The sequence below is a fragment of the Pseudophryne corroboree genome, chromosome 11 (assembly GCF_028390025.1).
Source record: "Pseudophryne corroboree isolate aPseCor3 chromosome 11, aPseCor3.hap2, whole genome shotgun sequence".
Classification (NCBI taxonomy): Eukaryota; Metazoa; Chordata; class Amphibia; order Anura; family Myobatrachidae; genus Pseudophryne; species Pseudophryne corroboree.
In genome coordinates this window covers 148,712,999-148,734,478 of record NC_086454.1, presented here as the reverse complement: position 1 = coordinate 148,734,478, position 21,480 = coordinate 148,712,999, and the positions used below count along the sequence as shown (strand labels likewise).

Here is a 21,480-nt window from a genome sequence, read left to right as displayed (position 1 = left end):
CCAACACCATTACTTCAGCAGCTTCAGTTTACAATTAAAATATAAATAACATTGGTGAAGATATAATGAACATATTTATTAAAACTGAAGAGTGCTGATGGTAACCTAGTTAGCTTATTACAATTCCTAGTCCATATTACCTCCTCTAACAATTAAAGCATAGATTTTACCATGAAATAACAAAGCAAAGTCATGTTAATATGAACTGGAAGTCTGACAGACATTTATATAGTACTAGCTGAATACCTGTGCTTCGCTGCGGAATTTCAAGTATTTCCGTGTGTATAACTTTTAATTTTGAAGGACTTCCTGGTAAACTAATGAGACTTACAACAGGACATGCTCCGCCCACCGTTGCCAATCTTTGTCAGGCCGTACCTTCGGGTGGGCCTTCCTCGGATTGATGCTGTCCAAAGGCTGGCGCTGAGGTGAATAATCCACCTCCTTCTCTGCCCCGTCCCGCCTCATGCTGCCCTGCTCAGTGCTGTAAATGTTGGGATGACAGGCCAAGCTTTGCCCGCTGTAAGTTACATATGTAAGGTTTGCAGGGATAGGCTGACTCTACTCCAAAAGGCCCTAGGTCTCCCGCCGCCCGCCTGAGCCGCCGCCTGTGAAGGGACTCTGGGCGCTGCATTCCCCCCTACACTACCGCAATCTCAGGTCTCTGAGTCCCGCCACCGCCTGTCTCCCGCCGCCTCTGCAGGGGACTCTGAAGCGCTGGCGCCAGCTCCCGGGTCTCTGCCTCTCTCTGTCTTGGCACTCAGCCTGACTGGAATCTGCCCTGGATGCCGGATCACTCCCGTCCCCGTGCAATTTGGGAGAGACGTGATGACATCAGATGGCACTTGGGAGGGGGGGCATATTTGGCATTGGGGGCATGTGTGTCCCTGGCACTGTGTGGGAATATCTGGCACTGGGGGCATATGTGGCACTGGGAGCACAGCCCTAGCAACAAGCATTACCCCCTAGCAACGAGCATAACACCAAGTGCATGAAACCCCTGGCAACGAGCATGACACCCAGTGCATGAAACCCCTGGCAACGAGCATGACACCCAGTGCATGAAACCCCTGGCAACGAGCATGACACCCTGAGCATGAAAACCTCTGGCACCGTGCATGGAACCAAGAGCATGAAACCCCTGGCAACGAACATGACACCCAGTGCATGAAACCCCTGGCAACGAGCATGACACCCAGTGCATGAAACCCCTGGCAACGAGCATGACACCATGAGCATGAAAACCCCTGGCACCGTGCATGAAACCAAGAGCATGAAACCCCTGGCAACGAGCAGGTAATTTAAAAGTAATTAGAAGCCTTACTGTAGGACTTAATATGTAATGGGCATTACGGTGTGTGGCATAATGTATCACGGACATTGCGGTGTGTGTCATAATGTGTCACAGGCATTACGGTGTGTGGCATACTATATCACGGGCATTGTGGTATGTCGTATAATGTCTCAGGGGCATTGCAGTGTGGCATAATGTATAACGGGCATTGCGGTGTGTGGCATAGGGTATAACGGGCATTGCAGTATGTGTCACAGGCATTACGGTGTGTGGTATACTATATCACGGGCATTGTGGTATGTGGTATAATGTCTCAGGGTCATTGCAGTGTGTGGCATAATGTATCACGGACATTGCGGCGTGTGTCATAATGTGTCAGGCATCACGGTGTGTGGTATACTATACCACGGGCATTGTGGTATGTGGTATATGTCTCAGGGTCATTGCGGTGTGTGTCATAATGTGTCACAGACATTGTATGTGCTATAACAGAGCTGGCCAAACCAGTCCTCGAGATCTACCAACAGTTCACATTTTCCAGACCTCCTAGCTGGTGCACAGGTGTAGTAATTACTAATTAAGATGTGCTGCATTCATTCCTAACTGACAATTCTACAGATATCCAGGAGGCCTGGAAAACATGAACTGTTGGTAGATCTCGAGGACCGGTTTGGCCAGCCCTGTGCTATAATGTATCAGGGGCATTGCAGTGTGTAGCATAATGTATAACGGGCATTGAGATTCCTGTCATAATGTGTCACAGGCATTACGGTGTGTGGCATAATGTGTCGGGGGCATTATGGTGTGTGCATATTGTGTCATGGGCATTATTGTGTATGGCATAATGTCTAAGGGCCATTGCAGTATGTGGCATAATGTATAATGAGCATTACTATAAGGAGGAAAAGTGACAAATAATGTAAGGGGCATGAATCAGGATTATTATTTTTACCAGTGGTGGCCAACGTCTGGGCATGCAGGTTGCAAAACTGGGGTATAAGGTAGTCTTTTCCTGCAATGCCACGCCCCTTTATGCGAAGCCATGCCCATTTCAACAAAGTCACGCCCTTTTTTGCGAAGCGAGCAGGTTTATCCCTTTACTAGTGCCAATTATGGGGGATGGGGGGGGGCGCCGGAGAATTTTTTGGCTTGGGGGAGAAAAATTTCTAGTTACGCCACTGGCGGGAGCTGTTCCTCCAGGGGTCACTATGTAATGGGCCTCTGGGCTATATACTTGTCAGTTTAATGCTTATAGTGCCAGCATAATTCGACACTAATGTTGTCGTTTTGGACATTTTATTTTTCACCCCTTCTCACCCCCCATGCTGATGGGAGCTGAACTTGGACTTAAACGGCTTTGGGAGTGTCACTATTCATCTCCGCGACCCCGAAAACTATGGATTTTTACATGTCACCCCTTCCCACCCGCACCCCTAGGGGTGTCTTTCCCCCACAGTATTTTTTTTCCAGGTTGTAAGTCATATGTGTACCAAGTTTGGTGTAAATTGCTCCAGGCATTCCAGAGTTATGCTGGAACATACATACACACATACATACATCCATTTTTATATATATAGATTACAGTCCATACCTGCCATGCACCGGTGTTTTGTTAGTAATGGAAGTCGGTTTGTATCTTTTCTGTATATCCTCAGGGGTCAGTCCAGTCCGGCTGATGGACAGAGCTCTGTAACACTGCTGCCCCTCAGGACTGGCAGTGAAATGTGAAGGGATTCCCCCTAGGAAAACCTGCCCTGTAGTGGCTGTGGGGAGAGAGAAATGGGGAACAGTAGGGGAAAGAAGTTTAGAGAGATGGGGAGGAAGTGACAAAGAGAAAAAGTGTCAGAATGATCTTATAATGATGTGATCGCAAGAGAGAGAGAGAGAGAGAGAGAGCGCATTTAAATTGTCTGAAATCATGATTCCTAATCTTCTATATCTACATTGCTATTCACAGAATGCTCTGATCTGGTCTTTATGAAACAGAACAATGGCACAGAATCTGATTTGTGCTGATCCCCTGGCACACAGACCCAAGAACACAAGGGAAACAAATGTCATTAGTAAAGAGACAGAGATAAGGCAGGGTAAAAGTTAAGGGGAGTACTCAAGGAGCGATCGCTGCTTAAAATCTAAGCAATCTGACTAGATTGCTTAGATTTTAAGCATGATCTCTCCGTGTGTACCCCCCACAGCGGTGCTAGATTGGTCTGCATGCAGGCTCAATCTAGGAGGTCTAGCTGGGTGAAATGAGAGTCCCCCCCCTGTCTCCCCCCGCACGCTCAGCACACATCGCGCTGTGCTGAGCGGGGGGGAGAGATGTGTGCTGAGCGGTTCGCTCAGCACACATTTCTCCACAAATCGGGCCGTGAATACGGCCCTGCAGTGCTGCTGACAAGCAATAGATGTGGATGGGTAGGCAGAAGGTGATGGTGACAGCACCGTAAGAGTACAGACAGGAAAGATGGACACCAGCATGGTCAGGTAACAGGGTGCAGACACGAAAACCAGGAGGGCAATAAGAGAGTAATTAGAAGACTTAGGAAATAAAGGCAGCAAAGGATACATTTGGGGAGCTGCTAGAAGAAGCAAAATATATGAAAACATGGGTGGATCTCTCAGAGGCAATGTAGCTCCAAGCCCTGAAGGGACACCTGCATGTACAGCAGCACCCGTGTGGTTCACAGTGGAATCCAAGTGTGACCGCTGCTCTTCCAACAGAGCTCTGTGGCGAACCCGCTGCTGCTGCAGAGTTAATCGGCTCTGTCCCAGAAGCCGTGCTGACACCTGCAATAGGGGACAAGATAGCTCCTGTCTATTACCACTCAGCCTGCCGCTGCTGTTGGACTGTGAAATGGGACCCGCCGGTGAACACTAATTCTGCATGCTGCAGATAGCGTAATCATAGTGTAACTGGAGCCCTGAAAATTCACTGCAGGTTCTGGCGGTCCCTATAGACAGGCTGATTGCAATATCTATATAATTGTGTAAGTCGTGTGTGTGTGTGTGTATATATATATATATATATGTGTGTATGTATATATACATATATATATATATATATATATACACATACACACACACAAACATACATACATACATACATACATACATACATACATACATACACGGATGTGTGTTTTTAAAGCAGCAATCAGCCGGCATCCTGCACCTCCGGTAATCTCGGACGCTATTACATTTCGCCTCATATTTGTTTTCCCTATTTTTTGTGTGTGTGTGTATATATATATATATATATATATATATATATATGTATGTATGTATGTATGTATGTATGTGTATATATATATATATATATATACACACACACACACTCACACTTACAAACATACATACATACATACATACATACATACATACGCGGATGTGTTTTTTTTAAAGCAGCAATCAGCCAGCATCCTGCACCTCCGGTAATCTCGAACGATATTACATCTCGCCTCATATTTGTGTTCCCTATTCTTTTTTTTTTTCTTTTAAGGGGGAGGGCACCGAACGCCAACTTCCTGGGATGAACGTACGCCCCTGTATGGAAACCAAAAGGCGTCAGACAAAAAGCACAGGGGAAAAAGTAGATATTATCCCACTTGCTTTTAGCCCACTTTATTAGCTGCTTTTAGCCATTCTAACATAGCAGAATTCTGAGTCTGCTCAGCAGTCCGACCTCCTGCATGACAGCCAGGCTTAGGATGTTCTATCCGCCTGTGTCGTGTTATTGCCTGCTGCAACTTTGGTGTAAGGCCTGTGATTGTATTCATGCAGAAGGAGGAGGGCACATTTGGGGTATGGGGTATGGATGGGGCCTTTTACTATGTGTTTGTGGATATTTGGCAGATATAAAAAAATATTTTATTAATGACCAGATGAATGCTGGAAGGAAGTAAAGTCAAAGATTTCTTGAGTCACTGGATCTTTCTCTTTCTTCTTTTTTTTTTCTTGTTCATCAGGTGCCTTCAGGAAAGAAAGCTCCTCTGGGTGTCGGATACCTTAAGGAGAGGGGGTGAAATGAATATGATTATGCCTAATAACCTCTCTACAGCTTAATACTGCTTGAGTACTTCTAATGTTTGATTCTAGAACACTTACCCAGAGCCTTACAGACCTCAGCACAAGCACTAAACGTGGTGCTGGAGAAGCAAACCCGGATCCTAAGGGAGCACTGGTTTGGTAGAGATAAGATGACCGGTTTGTGTTGTGGCATGAAGTGTAGAAGAGCATCTGCCAGGACACCATATTTGTCCAAGGTCCAGTTAGTCTTCAGCAGCCATTGGCGTTTTTGCTTCCACCATAAGGCATGGTCAGACCAGTCCTTGGACATTCCTGCAGGATGAAGGAGTAAGCAAAAGACTTCCTGACACAGGACAGAGAATCACACATGTATGTGTAAGGAATGAGGAGTTCTATATAGAGGAAAGATAAACTGGCAGAGAACCAACAGGCCTTCCTGTTTTCCTACAAGGTACAGGGAAGGACAAACTATAATTATACACATTATAATGAAGCGTAAAATGGGGATTGAGTCTCATAATATTCATATATGACAATATATTATAAATAAAAATGCAGCCATTTTCTGCAGGGACAGAATTCCCAGAGGCAATGGAGATGCCTGCCTCCGGGCTGGCTCCAAGCCCTGAAGGGGCTTCTGTATGTACAGCAGCAACTGCGTGGTTCACAGTAGGATCCAGGTGTGACAGCTGCTCTTCCAACAGAGCTCTGAGGAGCACCCGCTGCTGCTGTAGAATTAATCCGCTCTGTCCTAGGAGCCCTGCTAACACCTGTAATAGGGGACAGGACAGTTTCCAACTAGTACCGCACAGTCTGCACTGCAGCAAGCGATGGTGCACCCTGCGGGCTCCAGTCCCTGTAGAGCTGAGAGTTTTAATAATGAAAATTCTATGCAATATATACATATATACACACACACACACACACACACACACACACACACACACACACACACACACACACACACACACATATATACAGGGTGTTTCAAAAGTCACAGTACACCCTTTTGTTTCAGAAACTGTGCAGGAAATGGGAAAAATGAATACTCCAGTAAAGTATGGGTGAGGTGGGCTATCTTTTAGGGTATGTACCGAACATGAGCGCCATCTTGAAATCGTCCATCTTGAATCTAAGTCAGTTTTTTCAAATGGAAAGGGGGTCGTGTAACATGTTAAACAACATTAGAATTTGCTGAAAAGTGCATTGCTGTAAACAGATTTGAAATAGTAGTGATGGTTCAAAAGTTACAACACTTTTTTGTTGCAGGTAACTGAACATGGCTTTGACAAAAGAGGAGAGAATTGAGTTCATTTTGATGTCTGAAGAACGACGTTTCATGTCATAGCTGCAGATTTTAACAACCCGCACCCAGAAAGACCTCACATAACACTGTCAGTTGCCTAATATCCAAATTCCAAGAAACTGGGACTGTGGCTGACAAGTCACGGAGTAGTCATCCACATAGTGCTACTGATGATACAACCTCAACAATGGTTTTGGCATCCTATGTGAAGAGCCCACAATGCAGCACACAACGTTTGTCAGCAGAATGTAGAATCAGCCAGTCCTTGATTGTACAAATCCATCATGCCATCGATGGCATCCATTCAAGATCCAGCTACTCCAGTACCTAGCAGAGGATGACCCAGACAGAAGTATGCAGTTTTGCACGTGGGCCTTAGAGCTACATCAACAGAATCCCTCTTTTGCACAAGGCATCTTGTTCAGTGATGAGGCAAACTTTTATGTCAGTGGTTAAGTTAACCGTCACAACCACAAGTACTGGAGTGACCAGAATCCACACTGGATGGAACCATCCAAAAATCTGCAGCTATGACACGGAAACTTAATTTTCCAGACATCAAAATGACCTCAATTCTCTCCTCTTTTGTCAAAGCCATCTTCAGTTACATGAAAAAAAAAAAGTGTTGTGACTTTTGAACAATAACTGCTATTTCAAATCTGTTTGCAGCAGTAATCCTTTCAGAAAATTTGGATGTTGTTTGACATGTTACACGACCCAGACATGGAAGTGGGGTATTCCTGCACTGCTATGAGAAATATGTATAAAGTATATATGTAACCAACATATGGTAAATAACCTGGAATGATTTCTTAAATAATTAGTGGTGTTGGCGGTGCTCCCCCGAGGAAATGACAGATACAATCACTGGGGGTTTTTTTGTCCCGGGAAGGAACCACGGAACCAAAGAAAAAAACCTCTTTGTGGGGGCACTCATTTAAAGATTATTGTTTAAAAGTTCATTTAATTAATTTCATTAAAAATGTTTGTACGTGAAAATTCCATATGCTACACCTCTATAAAGGTTAGCAGACAAAAGACATCTAACAAAACAATGTAACAAGTGGCACTTCCTATAGAATTAGAAAATAATTAGAAAATAATAATAATAATTTACCTTCTATTTGTTGAAGAGGACTGTATTTCTTTATGCATCTTTCAGGAAAATCCGTTTTTGTTATAGTTTGTCTTAATACAACGGTATTCCAGCATGTATAGTAATTGGATAGCAATTAGTAATCCACACTATGTTTTTTATGAGGGTGTGTAATTACTTAAAGTTCAATCAAAGAGATCTATAGGAAGTGGATACTCACAGCCCGGTGAATAAATATGTGAATTAAATCAATTGTGTGGTGTTAAGAATTTGCATGAGAGATTGTTAGGCAATAATACCACGTCGGGCATTTGTATAGAGAAATACCGCTATTCCAGTAGTGTACCTTATATAGATCTAAAATAGGTGTAGAAGGTCAGACCAGGGCCGGGGGTCCGCCGACTTCTACTGCCTTCCCATGTGTGGAACTCCACAGTGAATGGGAGGTGAGAGGGTCAGGCGGCCGGCGCTGGTGTGAAGAAAGCAGGGGGTGCTTGCTGCTGTTGATAGCCGCGGGTCACAGAGTCTCTGGTAGCCCGACGGTCATTGCAGAGAGACGAGTCCCGCAGCTTGTCAATGAGAGAGCACCGGAATACCTGTATATGGTGTTCTTGTGTGCAGTCGCCGCTGTAATAGGGCTCGTGTATCTCTTGCCGCCCGTGATCGGAGCCGTGTTCTCTGCACGGAGATTCCGAATGACGTCACCGTGACGTCTGTAAGTTGTACGTACGTTTCACCCAGGGCAGGGCTTGTTCACCAAAAAGTCCTGAGTGGGAGTTCCTTAGATTCCTTTTTATTTGTCTTTAAACCAATCAGATAATTCCATGTGGAGTAATTACTGATGTGCTCAGTTAGAGCCGTGTTTTGTTCTTAATTAAGTTATTAACAGAAATCATTAGGAGAACGGATTTTTAATAGTAGATATAAATGTCAGTTTTTAAAAATATCAGTTTTTGCTGCAGAAGAATTGCTTACGAATTACTGAGTTGATATTATACATATATATGATGTTTGTAGACGTGATTGACCATTATTCCTATAGTAGGCTGGGTTAATTCCTCCTGGGGCCGGACATTAATTAATTACTTACACTTAATGTAGTTTGACCAATATGTGTCATAGGGTTATCCAGCACACCAGTCAGATTTACTATAATAGATGAATGAGAAGAAATCGGCTTAATTAAGGGATATGATACAGGGTTGAAACCTTAAGTTTAATTTGTTAAATAGAATGTTACTGATTGTATTCAATTATTTATTTATTTCAATAGGACAAATTTTTAAAAACTTATATGGTATTTTTAACCTACTATTATATCATAAGCAAGTAGCATTATCATATGTCTGTAGTATCTGTGGTTAGTGGCAGTGAGTAATGCTAATCCATAGCACTTGTTTGTATTTTGGACATATATGGATATTGGGATAAAGTGAAGAGAGAAAGGGGAGGAGTGATAGAAAAACCGTTTTATATATATAATGGAAAAAATCTTTTAATTAAATGAATATAAATAGAGAAAAGTTGATATAATAGAAAAAATTGAAAAAAATTATTAAATATAATAATAAAGAAGACAGAGGAAAAGTTAATTAAAATTATTGATAAGGTGTATATATATATATATATATATATATACACACACATACATATATATATATATATATATATATAAATGGCAGAAGAAACATTTTTTTGTGTATGTGTTATTAAACTGACAGGAACGCACCATAACATATGTTTTCGTTAAGGCCCTTGGGGGAGAGGGACCCCAGTGTGAAGATCCATTTGCTCTCCTTTTTTAGGAGTGCATTATTTAGATCCCCACCTCTGATTCCCAATTGTATTTTCTCCAACCCAAAGATTTTCAGTTCTTCAAAGGAACCATGGTGTTTGATGTAAAAGTGTTTGGCAACTGTTGTAAGTGGTTTGAACTTCTTCATGTCTGACTCTGCATTCCTGATATTACCGATATGCTCCAGGGCACGTTGTTTTAGCATCCTGGAGGTCATGCCGACATAAAAGATCTGACAGGGACAAGTTATACAGTACACAACATTTTTGGTTTTACAGTTAAAAAATCCTGGTAGGGGGTGTTCTCGCCCAAACTTGTCTGTTATTGTGTCCCTGTGCTGGATGTGTTTGCAGACTTTGCATGAACCACATGGGAAGCTACCTTTTGCATTTGTAATTCTGGGAGGTCTGGCTGTGAAGTGACTTCTTACTAGTCGATCCTTCAAGTTCGGTGATCTCCTCCAGCTCATTGCTACTTGGTCTTTAAGGAGTTCTTCCAAATCCGGGTCTGTACATAGGATCTGCCAGTGCTTTTGGATGATATGTTTGATATCGCGCCACTCCGCACAGAAATTTCCCACAAATCTCACTTGTGTGTCTTGGGTGAGGAGTTTCTTATCTTTAAAAATGAGGCTCTCTCTCTTAATTGGTCTCACTTCATTCCTGGCCCTCTTGATGGATCTGTTGCTATATCCTCTGATACGGAGTCTTTGGGCAAGTTCTTGGCTTTTATAATGGAAAATTGTATCATCCGTGCAGTTCCTTTTCAGCCTCAGGAACTCCCCTTTCGGTATATTCCTGACCGTAGGTGGAAAGTGGGAGCTAGAGTGATGAAGCAAGGAATTGGTTGCAGTCGGTTTCCTAAACAGTTCTGTGCCAATGTTGTTGTCTACATCCCGATAAATGGAGAGGTCAAGAAATGAGATCCTCTCCCTGCTCGCTTCATATGTGAATTTAAGATTTAAATCGTTTACATGTAGATCCCGAATGAAATTATCCAATGAGCCTTTGTCTCCGTCCCAGATGAGTAGCACGTCGTCTATATAGCGCATCCATAAAAGAATCCTCTTGGTGTGGTGGTCATTCCTTTCATGGAAAACGTGTTCACGCTCCCACCACCCCAAGAACAAATTAGCATATGTGGGGGCACAGGATGCTCCCATCGCTGTGCCCCTCGTCTGTATGTAGAATTTGTTGTCGAAAGTGAAGTAATTGTTGAACAAGACAAAATGTAGAAGGTCCAATATGAAAAGATGAAAGTTAGTAATGCCTTCCATGTTCAGAAAATATCGAATAGCCTCTATACCTTTTTGATGATCTATAGAGGTATAGAGGGACTCAACATCCATGCTAACTAGCAAGTGTGTTTCCTCTAATTTGATGTCCTGAATTTTTCTAAGGACATCATTTGTATCTTGGACATATGACGGAAGGACAGTTACATTATGTCTTAGATGGACATCGACAAAAGTACTTGCTTGTTCAAGTAAACCACCTATCCCCGAGACAATTGGTCTTCCTGGGGGTTTCGTTAGACTTTTATGCGTTTTGGGCAATAAATAAAAAGTAGGAATTTTGGGATTAATGACCTGTAAAAATTTGAATTCTGGTTTGGTGATTGTACCCTCCCTCAAGGCTTTTTCAATGAGTCTCGTGTACAATGTCAGGTAGTTTTCTGTGGGATTAAACAAGGTTTTCCTATAGCAGTTGGTATCAGTTAGTTGTCTAAGGGCCTCTCTGGTGTAGAGGTCCTTAGACCACAAGACCACATTACCCCCCTTATCCGAAGGTTTCACTTCTATATCATCCCATGACTCAATTTCGCTTAGGGCTGCTCTTTCTTTACTGTTGAGGTTATGATAGAGTGCCCCTTTGTGTTTTTTGTGCAATTTGTCTAGATCTCTGGAGACCATTTGTATGAAAACCCTGACCTCCGGGCAAATGTTATCTTGGGGAAAGAAAAGAGATTTTCTTTTACATATGGTTCTAACTGTTTGTTCCATTGGTGGTTCCTCTATTTCAGCTTGTAATTCCTCCAACATATTAATTGCCATCTGATCGTCATCTGTAAGGCCCACTGGCTGTGTATTACTTATGCCATCACTACTTTGTGTAGGGCCTAATTGTCCTAGCGATTGTACTTGATGTTTTTTGTTTGCATGGAATTTGGCTAACAATAACTTTCTGCCAAAGAGATGTAAGTCTTTATCCCATTGAAATCGGTCAAATTTCTTTGTGGGTGAAAAAGTGAGACCTCTAGAGAGTACAGTTAGGGGATCACTATTCAAAGTGTGTTTGGACAAATTGATGATGGAGAGACTGTCTTCCTGAATTAGTAGTTCCTGCGGTTCCTTATGGGATAGTGAGATGGCGGGGGGGATTCCCATCAGATGGCAATTAATATGTTGGAGGAATTACAAGCTGAAATAGAGGAACCACCAATGGAACAAACAGTTAGAACCATATGTAAAAGAAAATCTCTTTTCTTTCCCCAAGATAACATTTGCCCGGAGGTCAGGGTTTTCATACAAATGGTCTCCAGAGATCTAGACAAATTGCACAAAAAACACAAAGGGGCACTCTATCATAACCTCAACAGTAAAGAAAGAGCAGCCCTAAGCGAAATTGAGTCATGGGATGATATAGAAGTGAAACCTTCGGATAAGGGGGGTAATGTGGTCTTGTGGTCTAAGGACCTCTACACCAGAGAGGCCCTTAGACAACTAACTGATACCAACTGCTATAGGAAAACCTTGTTTAATCCCACAGAAAACTACCTGACATTGTACACGAGACTCATTGAAAAAGCCTTGAGGGAGGGTACAATCACCAAACCAGAATTCAAATTTTTACAGGTCATTAATCCCAAAATTCCTACTTTTTATTTATTGCCCAAAACGCATAAAAGTCTAACGAAACCCCCAGGAAGACCAATTGTCTCGGGGATAGGTGGTTTACTTGAACAAGCAAGTACTTTTGTCGATGTCCATCTAAGACATAATGTAACTGTCCTTCCGTCATATGTCCAAGATACAAATGATGTCCTTAGAAAAATTCAGGACATCAAATTAGAGGAAACACACTTGCTAGTTAGCATGGATGTTGAGTCCCTCTATACCTCTATAGATCATCAAAAAGGTATAGAGGCTATTCGATATTTTCTGAACATGGAAGGCATTACTAACTTTCATCTTTTCATATTGGACCTTCTACATTTTGTCTTGTTCAACAATTACTTCACTTTCGACAACAAATTCTACATACAGACGAGGGGCACAGCGATGGGAGCATCCTGTGCCCCCACATATGCTAATTTGTTCTTGGGGTGGTGGGAGCGTGAACACGTTTTCCATGAAAGGAATGACCACCACACCAAGAGGATTCTTTTATGGATGCGCTATATAGACGACGTGCTACTCATCTGGGACGGAGACAAAGGCTCATTGGATAATTTCATTCGGGATCTACATGTAAACGATTTAAATCTTAAATTCACATATGAAGCGAGCAGGGAGAGGATCTCATTTCTTGACCTCTCCATTTATCGGGATGTAGACAACAACATTGGCACAGAACTGTTTAGGAAACCGACTGCAACCAATTCCTTGCTTCATCACTCTAGCTCCCACTTTCCACCTACGGTCAGGAATATACCGAAAGGGGAGTTCCTGAGGCTGAAAAGGAACTGCACGGATGATACAATTTTCCATTATAAAAGCCAAGAACTTGCCCAAAGACTCCGTATCAGAGGATATAGCAACAGATCCATCAAGAGGGCCAGGAATGAAGTGAGACCAATTAAGAGAGAGAGCCTCATTTTTAAAGATAAGAAACCCCTCACCCAAGACCACACAAGTGAGATTTGTGGGAAATTTCTGTGCGGAGTGGCGCGATATCAAACATATCATCCAAAAGCACTGGCAGATCCTATGTACAGACCCGGATTTGGAAGAACTCCTTAAAGACCAAGTAGCAATGAGCTGGAGGAGATCACCGAACTTGAAGGATCGACTAGTAAGAAGTCACTTCACAGCCAGACCTCCCAGAATTACAAATGCAAAAGGTAGCTTCCCATGTGGTTCATGCAAAGTCTGCAAACACATCCAGCACAGGGACACAATAACAGACAAGTTTGGGCGAGAACACCCCCTACCAGGATTTTTTAACTGTAAAACCAAAAATGTTGTGTACTGTATAACTTGTCCCTGTCAGATCTTTTATGTCGGCATGACCTCCAGGATGCTAAAACAACGTGCCCTGGAGCATATCGGTAATATCAGGAATGCAGAGTCAGACATGAAGAAGTTCAAACCACTTACAACAGTTGCCAAACACTTTTACATCAAACACCATTGTTCCTTTGAAGAACTGAAAATCTTTGGGTTGGAGAAAATACAATTGGGAATCAGAGGTGGGGATCTAAATAATGCACTCCTAAAAAAGGAGAGCAAATGGATCTTCACACTGGGGTCCCTCTCCCCCAAGGGCCTTAACGAAAACATATGTTATGGTGCGTTCCTGTCAGTTTAATAACACATACACAAAAAAATGTTTCTTCTGCCATTTATATATATATATATATATATGTATGTGTGTATATATATATATATATATATATATATACACCTTATCAATAATTTTAATTAACTTTTCCTCTGTCTTCTTTATTATTATATTTAATAATTTTTTTCAATTTTTTCTATTATATCAACTTTTCTCTATTTATATTCATTTAATTAAAAGAATTTTTTCCATTATATATATAAAACGGTTTTTCTATCACTCCTCCCCTTTCTCTCTTCACTTTATCCCAATATCCATATATGTCCAAAATACAAACAAGTGCTATGGATTAGCATTACTCACTGCCACTAACCACAGATACTACAGACATATGATAATGCTACTTGCTTATGATATAATAGTAGGTTAAAAATACCATATAAGTTTTTAAAAATTTGTCCTATTGAAATAAATAAATAATTGAATACAATCAGTAACATTTTATTTAACAAATTAAACTTAAGGTTTCAACCCTGTATCATATCCCTTAATTAAGCCGATTTCTTCTCATTCATCTATTATAGTAAATCTGACTGGTGTGCTGGATAACCCTATGACACATATTGGTCAAACTACATTAAGTGTAAGTAATTAATTAATGTCCGGCCCCAGGAGGAATTAACCCAGCCTACTATAGGAATAATGGTCAATCACGTCTACAAACATCATATATATGTATAATATCAACTCAGTAATTCGTAAGCAATTCTTCTGCAGCAAAAACTGATATTTTTAAAAACTGACATTTATATCTACTATTAAAAATCCGTTCTCCTAATGATTTCTGTTAATAACTTAATTAAGAACAAAACACGGCTCTAACTGAGCACATCAGTAATTACTCCACATGGAATTATCTGATTGGTTTAAAGACAAATAAAAAGGAATCTAAGGAACTCCCACTCAGGACTTTTTGGTGAACAAGCCCTGCCCTGGGTGAAACGTACGTACAACTTACAGACGTCACGGTGACGTCATTCGGAATCTCCGTGCAGAGAACACAGCTCCGATCACGGGCGGCAAGAGATACACGAGCCCTATTACAGCGGCGACCGCACACAAGAACACCATATACAGGTATTCCGGTGCTCTCTCATTGACAAGCTGCGGGACTCGTCTCTCTGCAATGACCGTCGGGCTACCAGAGACTCTGTGACCCGCGGCTATCAACAGCAGCAAGCACCCCCTGCTTTCTTCACACCAGCGCCGGCCGCCTGACCCTCTCACCTCCCATTCACTGTGGAGTTCCACACATGGGAAGGCAGTGGAAGTCGGCGGACCCCCGGCCCTGGTCTGACCTTCTACACCTATTTTAGATCTATATAAGGTACACTACTGGAATAGCGGTATTTCTCTATACAAATGCCCGACGTGGTATTATTGCCTAACAATCTCTCATGCAAATTCTTAACACCACACAATTGATTTAATTCACATATTTATTCACCGGGCTGTGAGTATCCACTTCCTATAGATCTCTTTGATTGAACTTTAAGTAATTACACACCCTCATAAAAAACATAGTGTGGATTACTAATTGCTATCCAATTACTATACATGCTGGAATACCGTTGTATTAAGACAAACTATAACAAAAACGGATTTTCCTGAAAGATGCATAAAGAAATACAGTCCTCTTAAACAAATAGAAGGTAAATTATTATTATTATTTTCTAATTATTTTCTAATTCTATAGGAAGTGCCACTTGTTACATTGTTTTGTTAGATGTCTTTTGTCTGCTAACCTTTATAGAGGTGTAGCATATGGAATTTTCACGTACAAACATTTTTAATGAAATTAATTAAATGAACTTTTAAACAATAATCTTTAAATGAGTGCCCCCACAAAGAGGTTTTCTTCTTTGGTTCCGTGGTTCCTTCCCGGGACAAAAAAAACCCCAGTGATGTTACACGACCCCCTGTCCATTTGAAAAACTGACTTAGATTCAAGATGGCCAATTCAATATGGCGCCCATGTTCGGTACATACCCTAAAAGATAGCTCACCTCACCCATACTTTACTGGAGTATCCCGTTTTCCAATTTCCTGCACAGTTTCTGAAACAAAAGGGTGTGCTGCAACTTTTGAATCATCGTGTATATAATAAACCAATAATATCCAGCACTCAGTATTGCAGAAATTCAATTACTTGCCCCGTTGCCCTCCGCTGCAAACTGCATAGTAGTAACTGTATACATATTCTATTCGGTGACACTCAGTAAATAAAACAGCAAAGACAGGTTTTTTCACCACATCAACGTTTCCATGCCGAAGCATTTTCATCAGGTCCTGATGAAAATGCTTAGGCATGGAAACGTTGATGTGGAGAAGAAACCTGTGTTTGCTGATTTATTTCCTGAGTGCCACCGAATAAAAATAATAAAAATAAAAATATTTTATATATATATATATATATATATATATATAGAGAGAGAGAGAGAGAGAGAGAGAAAGCAATGTCCTTATAGAGAGGGGTACAACCACTCCCAATAATAAAGGAACAGGCGGCACTCCAAGGGTCTTGTGAAAAAAATATGTATTTAAAGCAATAAATCAAGTAAGTGGCATATTATGGCCAACGTTTCAGCGCCACGCAGCAGTTTCACAGCATATTGCCTTGAAAAAAGCGCCCTGCGTGGTGCTGAAACGTTGGCCATAATATGCCACTTACTTGATTTATTGCTTTGAATACATATTTTTTTCAGACTTTAACTTTTTAATACTTTGTTGCAAATCCTTTGCAGTCAATTACATCCTGAAGTCTGGAACGCATAGACATCACCAGACGCTGGGTTTCATCCCTGGTGATGCTCTGCCAGGCCTCTACTGCAAATGTCTTCAGTTCCTGCTTGTTCTTGGGGCATTTTCCCTTCAGTTTTGTCTTTATCAAGTGAAATGCATGCTCAATCGGACTGAGGTCAAGTGATTGACTTGGCCATTGCATAACATTCCACTTATTTGCCTTAAAAAACTCTTTGGTTGCTTTCACAGTATGCTTCGGGTCATTGTCCATCTGCACTGTGAAGCGCCGTCCAATGAGTTCTGAAGCATTTGACTGAATATGAGCAGATAATATTGCCCAAAACACTTCAGAATTCATCCTGCTGCTTTTGTCAGCAGTCACATTATCAATAAATACAAGGGAACCAGTTCCATTGGCAGCCATACATGCCCACGCCATGACACTACCACCACCATGCTTCACTGATGAGGTGGTATGTTTTGGATCATGAGCAGTTCCTTTCCTTCTCCATACTCTTCTCTTCCCATCACTCTGGTACAAGTTGATCTTTGTCTCATCTGTCCATAGGATGTTGTTCCAGAACTGTAAAGGCTTTTTTAGATGTTGTTTGGCAAACTCTAATCTGGTCCTCCTGTTTTTGTAGCTCACCAATGGTTTACATCTTGTGGTGTACCCTCTATATTCACTCTTGTGAAGTCTTCTCTTGATTGTTGACTTTGACACATATACACCTACCTCCTGGAGAGTGTTCTTGATCTGGGCAACTGTTGTGAAGGGGTTTTTCTTCACCAGGGAAATAATTCTTCTGTCATCCACCACAGTTGTTTTCCGTGGTCTTCCGGGTCTTTTGGTGTTGCTGAGCTCTCCGGTGCGTTCTTTCTTTTTAAGAATGTTCCAAACAGTTGATTTGGCCACACCTAATGTTTTTGCTTTCTCTCTGATGGGTTTGTTTTGATTTTTCACCCTAATGATGGCTTTCTTCACTGATAGTGGCAGCTCCTTGGATCTCATACTGAGAGTCTACAGCAACATATTCCAAATGCAAATGCACACCTGGAATCTACTACAGACCTTTTACCTACTTAATTGATGAGGAAATAATGAGGGAATAGCCCACTCCTGTCCATGAAATAGCTTTTGAGTCGATTGTCCCATTACTTTTGGTCCCTTAAAAAGTGGGAGGCACATATAGAAACCGTTGTAATTCCTACACCGTTCACCTGATTTGGATGTAAATACCCTCAAATTAAAGCAGAAAGTCTGCAGTTAAAGCACATCGTGTTTGTTTAATTTCAAATCCATTGTGGTGGTGTATAGAGCCCAAAATATGAGAATTGTGTAGATGTCACAATATTTGTGGACCTGACTGTATATGGCAGACGGGTCTTCATACACTTTTTAGAACACCAATGTTAATTATTTTTTTATTCATTTTAATTGTTTTATTATATTATGTATAACTTATGAGGATTTAGGTGAAGCAAAGCTACTGTTTTGTTGGTGCATATAATTTAGCAGATGTGTATTTTTGCTGTTATATAGGGGTGTAGTATGGTATGCCGGCGGCCAGGATACCGGCGGCCAGCATACCGGCGCCGGGATCCCGACCACCGGCATACCGACAGCTGGCCAAGCGCAAATGAGCCCCTTGTAGGCTCGCAGTGCTCGCCATGCTGCGGGCACAGTGGCATGCTACACGTGCCACACTATTTATTCTCCCTCCAGGGGTGTCGTGGACCCACAAGAGGGAGAATAGTTGCCGGTATGCCGGGTGTCGGGATTCCGGTGCTGGTATACCGAGTGCTGGGATCCCAACAGCCGGCATATGGGATACCAGTAAAGATGGGAAAATGTGTAAGCGATTCTTTGGCAGACTGGAGGAATTTGGAAGCAGTGCAGGAAAGGTGGGAAACATTAAAATGTGCAATATTAAAGGCAACAGACCTTGTATCAAAAGTGTTAGGAAAAAGTAAAACACAAGAAAAGGAAGCCAGTGTGGTTTGCGAAAGAAGTAGCAAATATTGGGGGTAATTCCAAGTTGATCGCAGCAGGAATTTTGTTAGCAGTTGGGCAAAACCATGTGCACTGCAGGGGAGGCAGATATAACATGTGCACAAAGAGTTAGATTTGGGTGGGTTATTTTGTTTCTGTGCAGGGTAAATCCTGGCTGCTTTATTTTTACACTGCAAATTAGCTTGCAGATTGAACACACCCCACCCAAATCTAACTCTCTCTGCACATGTTAAATCTGCCTCCCCTGCAGTGCACATGGTTTTGCCCAATTGCTAACAAAATTCCTGCTACGATCAACTTGGAATTTCCCCCATTGTGAAAGCTTTTAGGAAATATAAGCACAAAATAATGAAGACAAAGAGATATATCTTGTTAGACAAAAGGAGACTAAGAACGTAATCAGATGTGCAAAGGCACAAGCTGAGGAGAAAATGGCCCAGTCAGTGGGTAAAGGAGGCAAACCTTTTTTTTAGGTATATAAGCGAAAGGAGAAAAACAAAAGGCGGAATAATAAAACTAAAAATAGACACTGGGAGTTTTGTTGAGGGAGACAATGTAATAGCAGATCATCTTAATAATTCTTTTTGCTCAGTATTTACTACTGAAAGAGAGGGGAAGGGGCCACAGTTAAGTTGCAAGTATATTCAGGAAAATGAAATAAGTACATTTACAGAGGAGAAGGTCCTAACAGAACTCTCAAAGCTGAAAGTGGACAAATCTATGGGGCCAGATGGGATACATCCAAGGATACTAAAAGAACTTAAAGAGGTGCTGGTAGCACCATTGACAGAATTATTCAACCAGTCATTAGCTACAGGAGTAATTCCAGAGGACTGGAAATGAGCAAACGTAGTCCCACTGCACAAAATTGGAAGCAAGGAAGAGGCAAACTACTACAGACCAGTGAGTCTTACATCAGTAGTAGGGAAATTGATGGAAACACTCTTAAAAGAAAGAGTTGTAGATTATCTCAAATCTGGCAATTTACAGGATCCCAAACAGTATGGATTCACTGGGGGGGAGATCAAGTCAAACAAATCTTATTAACTTTTTTGACTGTGTGACTAAAGTGACGGATAAAGGTGGAGCCATGGATATATCTTATTTAGACTTTAGTAAGCCTTTTGACACTGTTCCACATTGCAGACTGCTAAATAAACTTGAAAGTTTGGGATTGGATATTAGGATTATTGAATGGATAAGATCTTGGTTGAAGGATAGAAAACAGAGAGTTGTGGTAAATGGAGTGCATTCACAGGAGGGAAATGTTACCAGTGGAGTACCCCAGGGATCTGTACTTGGACCAGTGCTTTTTAATATCTACATTGGTGATATTGCAAATGGCATTAAAGGAAAAGTATGCCTTTTTGCAGATGACACAAAGGTATGCAACAGGGTAGACACACCAGGTGGGGTAAAACAAATGATTGAGGATCTAGGTAGACTAGAGGAATAGTCAAGAGTGTGGCAATTACAGTTTAATGCCAAAAAAATGCAAAATCATGCATTTGGGTCTCAAAAATCCAAAGGCTAAATATAGTATTAATGGCACTATACTGGAAACTACTGAGGAGGAAAGGGATTTAGGAGTCACTATTTCAGGTGTCTTAAAGGCAGGTAAGCAATGTAACAAAGCAATGAGGAAGGCTAGTCAGATGATTGGCTGCACTGGGAGATTAATCAGCAGTAGAAAGAAATAAGTAATAATGCCACTGTATAGGTCATTGGTACGGCCTAATCTAGAATACTCTGTTCAATTCTGGAGGCCATATCTTCAAAAGGATATTAATACATTAGAAACTGTACAAAGAAGGGCAACTAAAATGGTGCATGGCCTACATCGCAAAACATACCCAGAAAGACTAAGACATCTCAATATGTATAGTTTGGAGCGGAGAAGGGAAAGGGGAGACATGATAGAAACTTTCAAATATATCAAGGGTTTTAACAAAGTCCAGGAGGGAAACATTCTCCAAATGAAGAGAAGCAATAGGACACAAGGACATGCACTGAGACTGGAGGGGGGGGGGGGGGTTCAGAGGAAATTTGAGGAAAATTACTTCACAGAAAGGGTAGTGGACAAGTGGAATAGCCCTCCATTAGAGGTGGTACAGGCTACGACAGTGGAGCAATTTAAACATGTATGGGATAGACATAAGGATAACCTTACAAAGAAATAAGGATCAAACAAGGTTAGAGAAAAAAACAATTATAAAAAAAAAAAAAAGGGGCAGACTAGATGGGCCAAGTGGTTCTTATCTGCCGTCAAATTCTATGTTTCTATGTACCACCCGTTATATAGGTATAATCAAGGTCTGTACTTTTTATAGTTGAATTTGTTAAATCTCTAACTTTATTCCACAGCCATTTATTACAAGCAAATTAGATTTTGTTGTACTTTTGTTAAGCACATATAGGTTATTTTTGTGGTACCATATTCACACCATGCATATTTTTAGACACTGTCGAGCCAGACAGGTTCCCGAGAACAGATGAGTAACTCAATCCCTTCTTTCTTTCTCCCATGAGCAGCAAAGCTCTTACATTCTTTTCCATGTGCCTCTTAACTGTGATTCATATCTTGGCAGTCTATGTCCTGAGAGTGAGAATCACAGATTGGGCGACTTCATGTTCTCCCTTCTGAT

General features: G+C 41.5%; 1 protein-coding gene across 1 annotated transcript in view; it reads right to left on the bottom strand.

Annotated features, from left to right (window-relative positions):
- Positions 1-21,480, bottom strand: part of FERMT3 (FERM domain containing kindlin 3) — a 152,259-nt gene that overhangs the window by 95,151 nt on the left and 35,628 nt on the right. The window contains exons 3-5 of the mRNA XM_063944942.1: positions 5,399-5,632; positions 5,173-5,298; positions 2,886-3,057 (exon numbers count right to left, since the gene is read on the bottom strand). Coding sequence (XP_063801012.1) covers positions 2,886-3,057; positions 5,173-5,298; positions 5,399-5,632 — 532 coding nt within the window. The remainder of the gene's footprint in view (positions 1-2,885; positions 3,058-5,172; positions 5,299-5,398; positions 5,633-21,480) is intronic.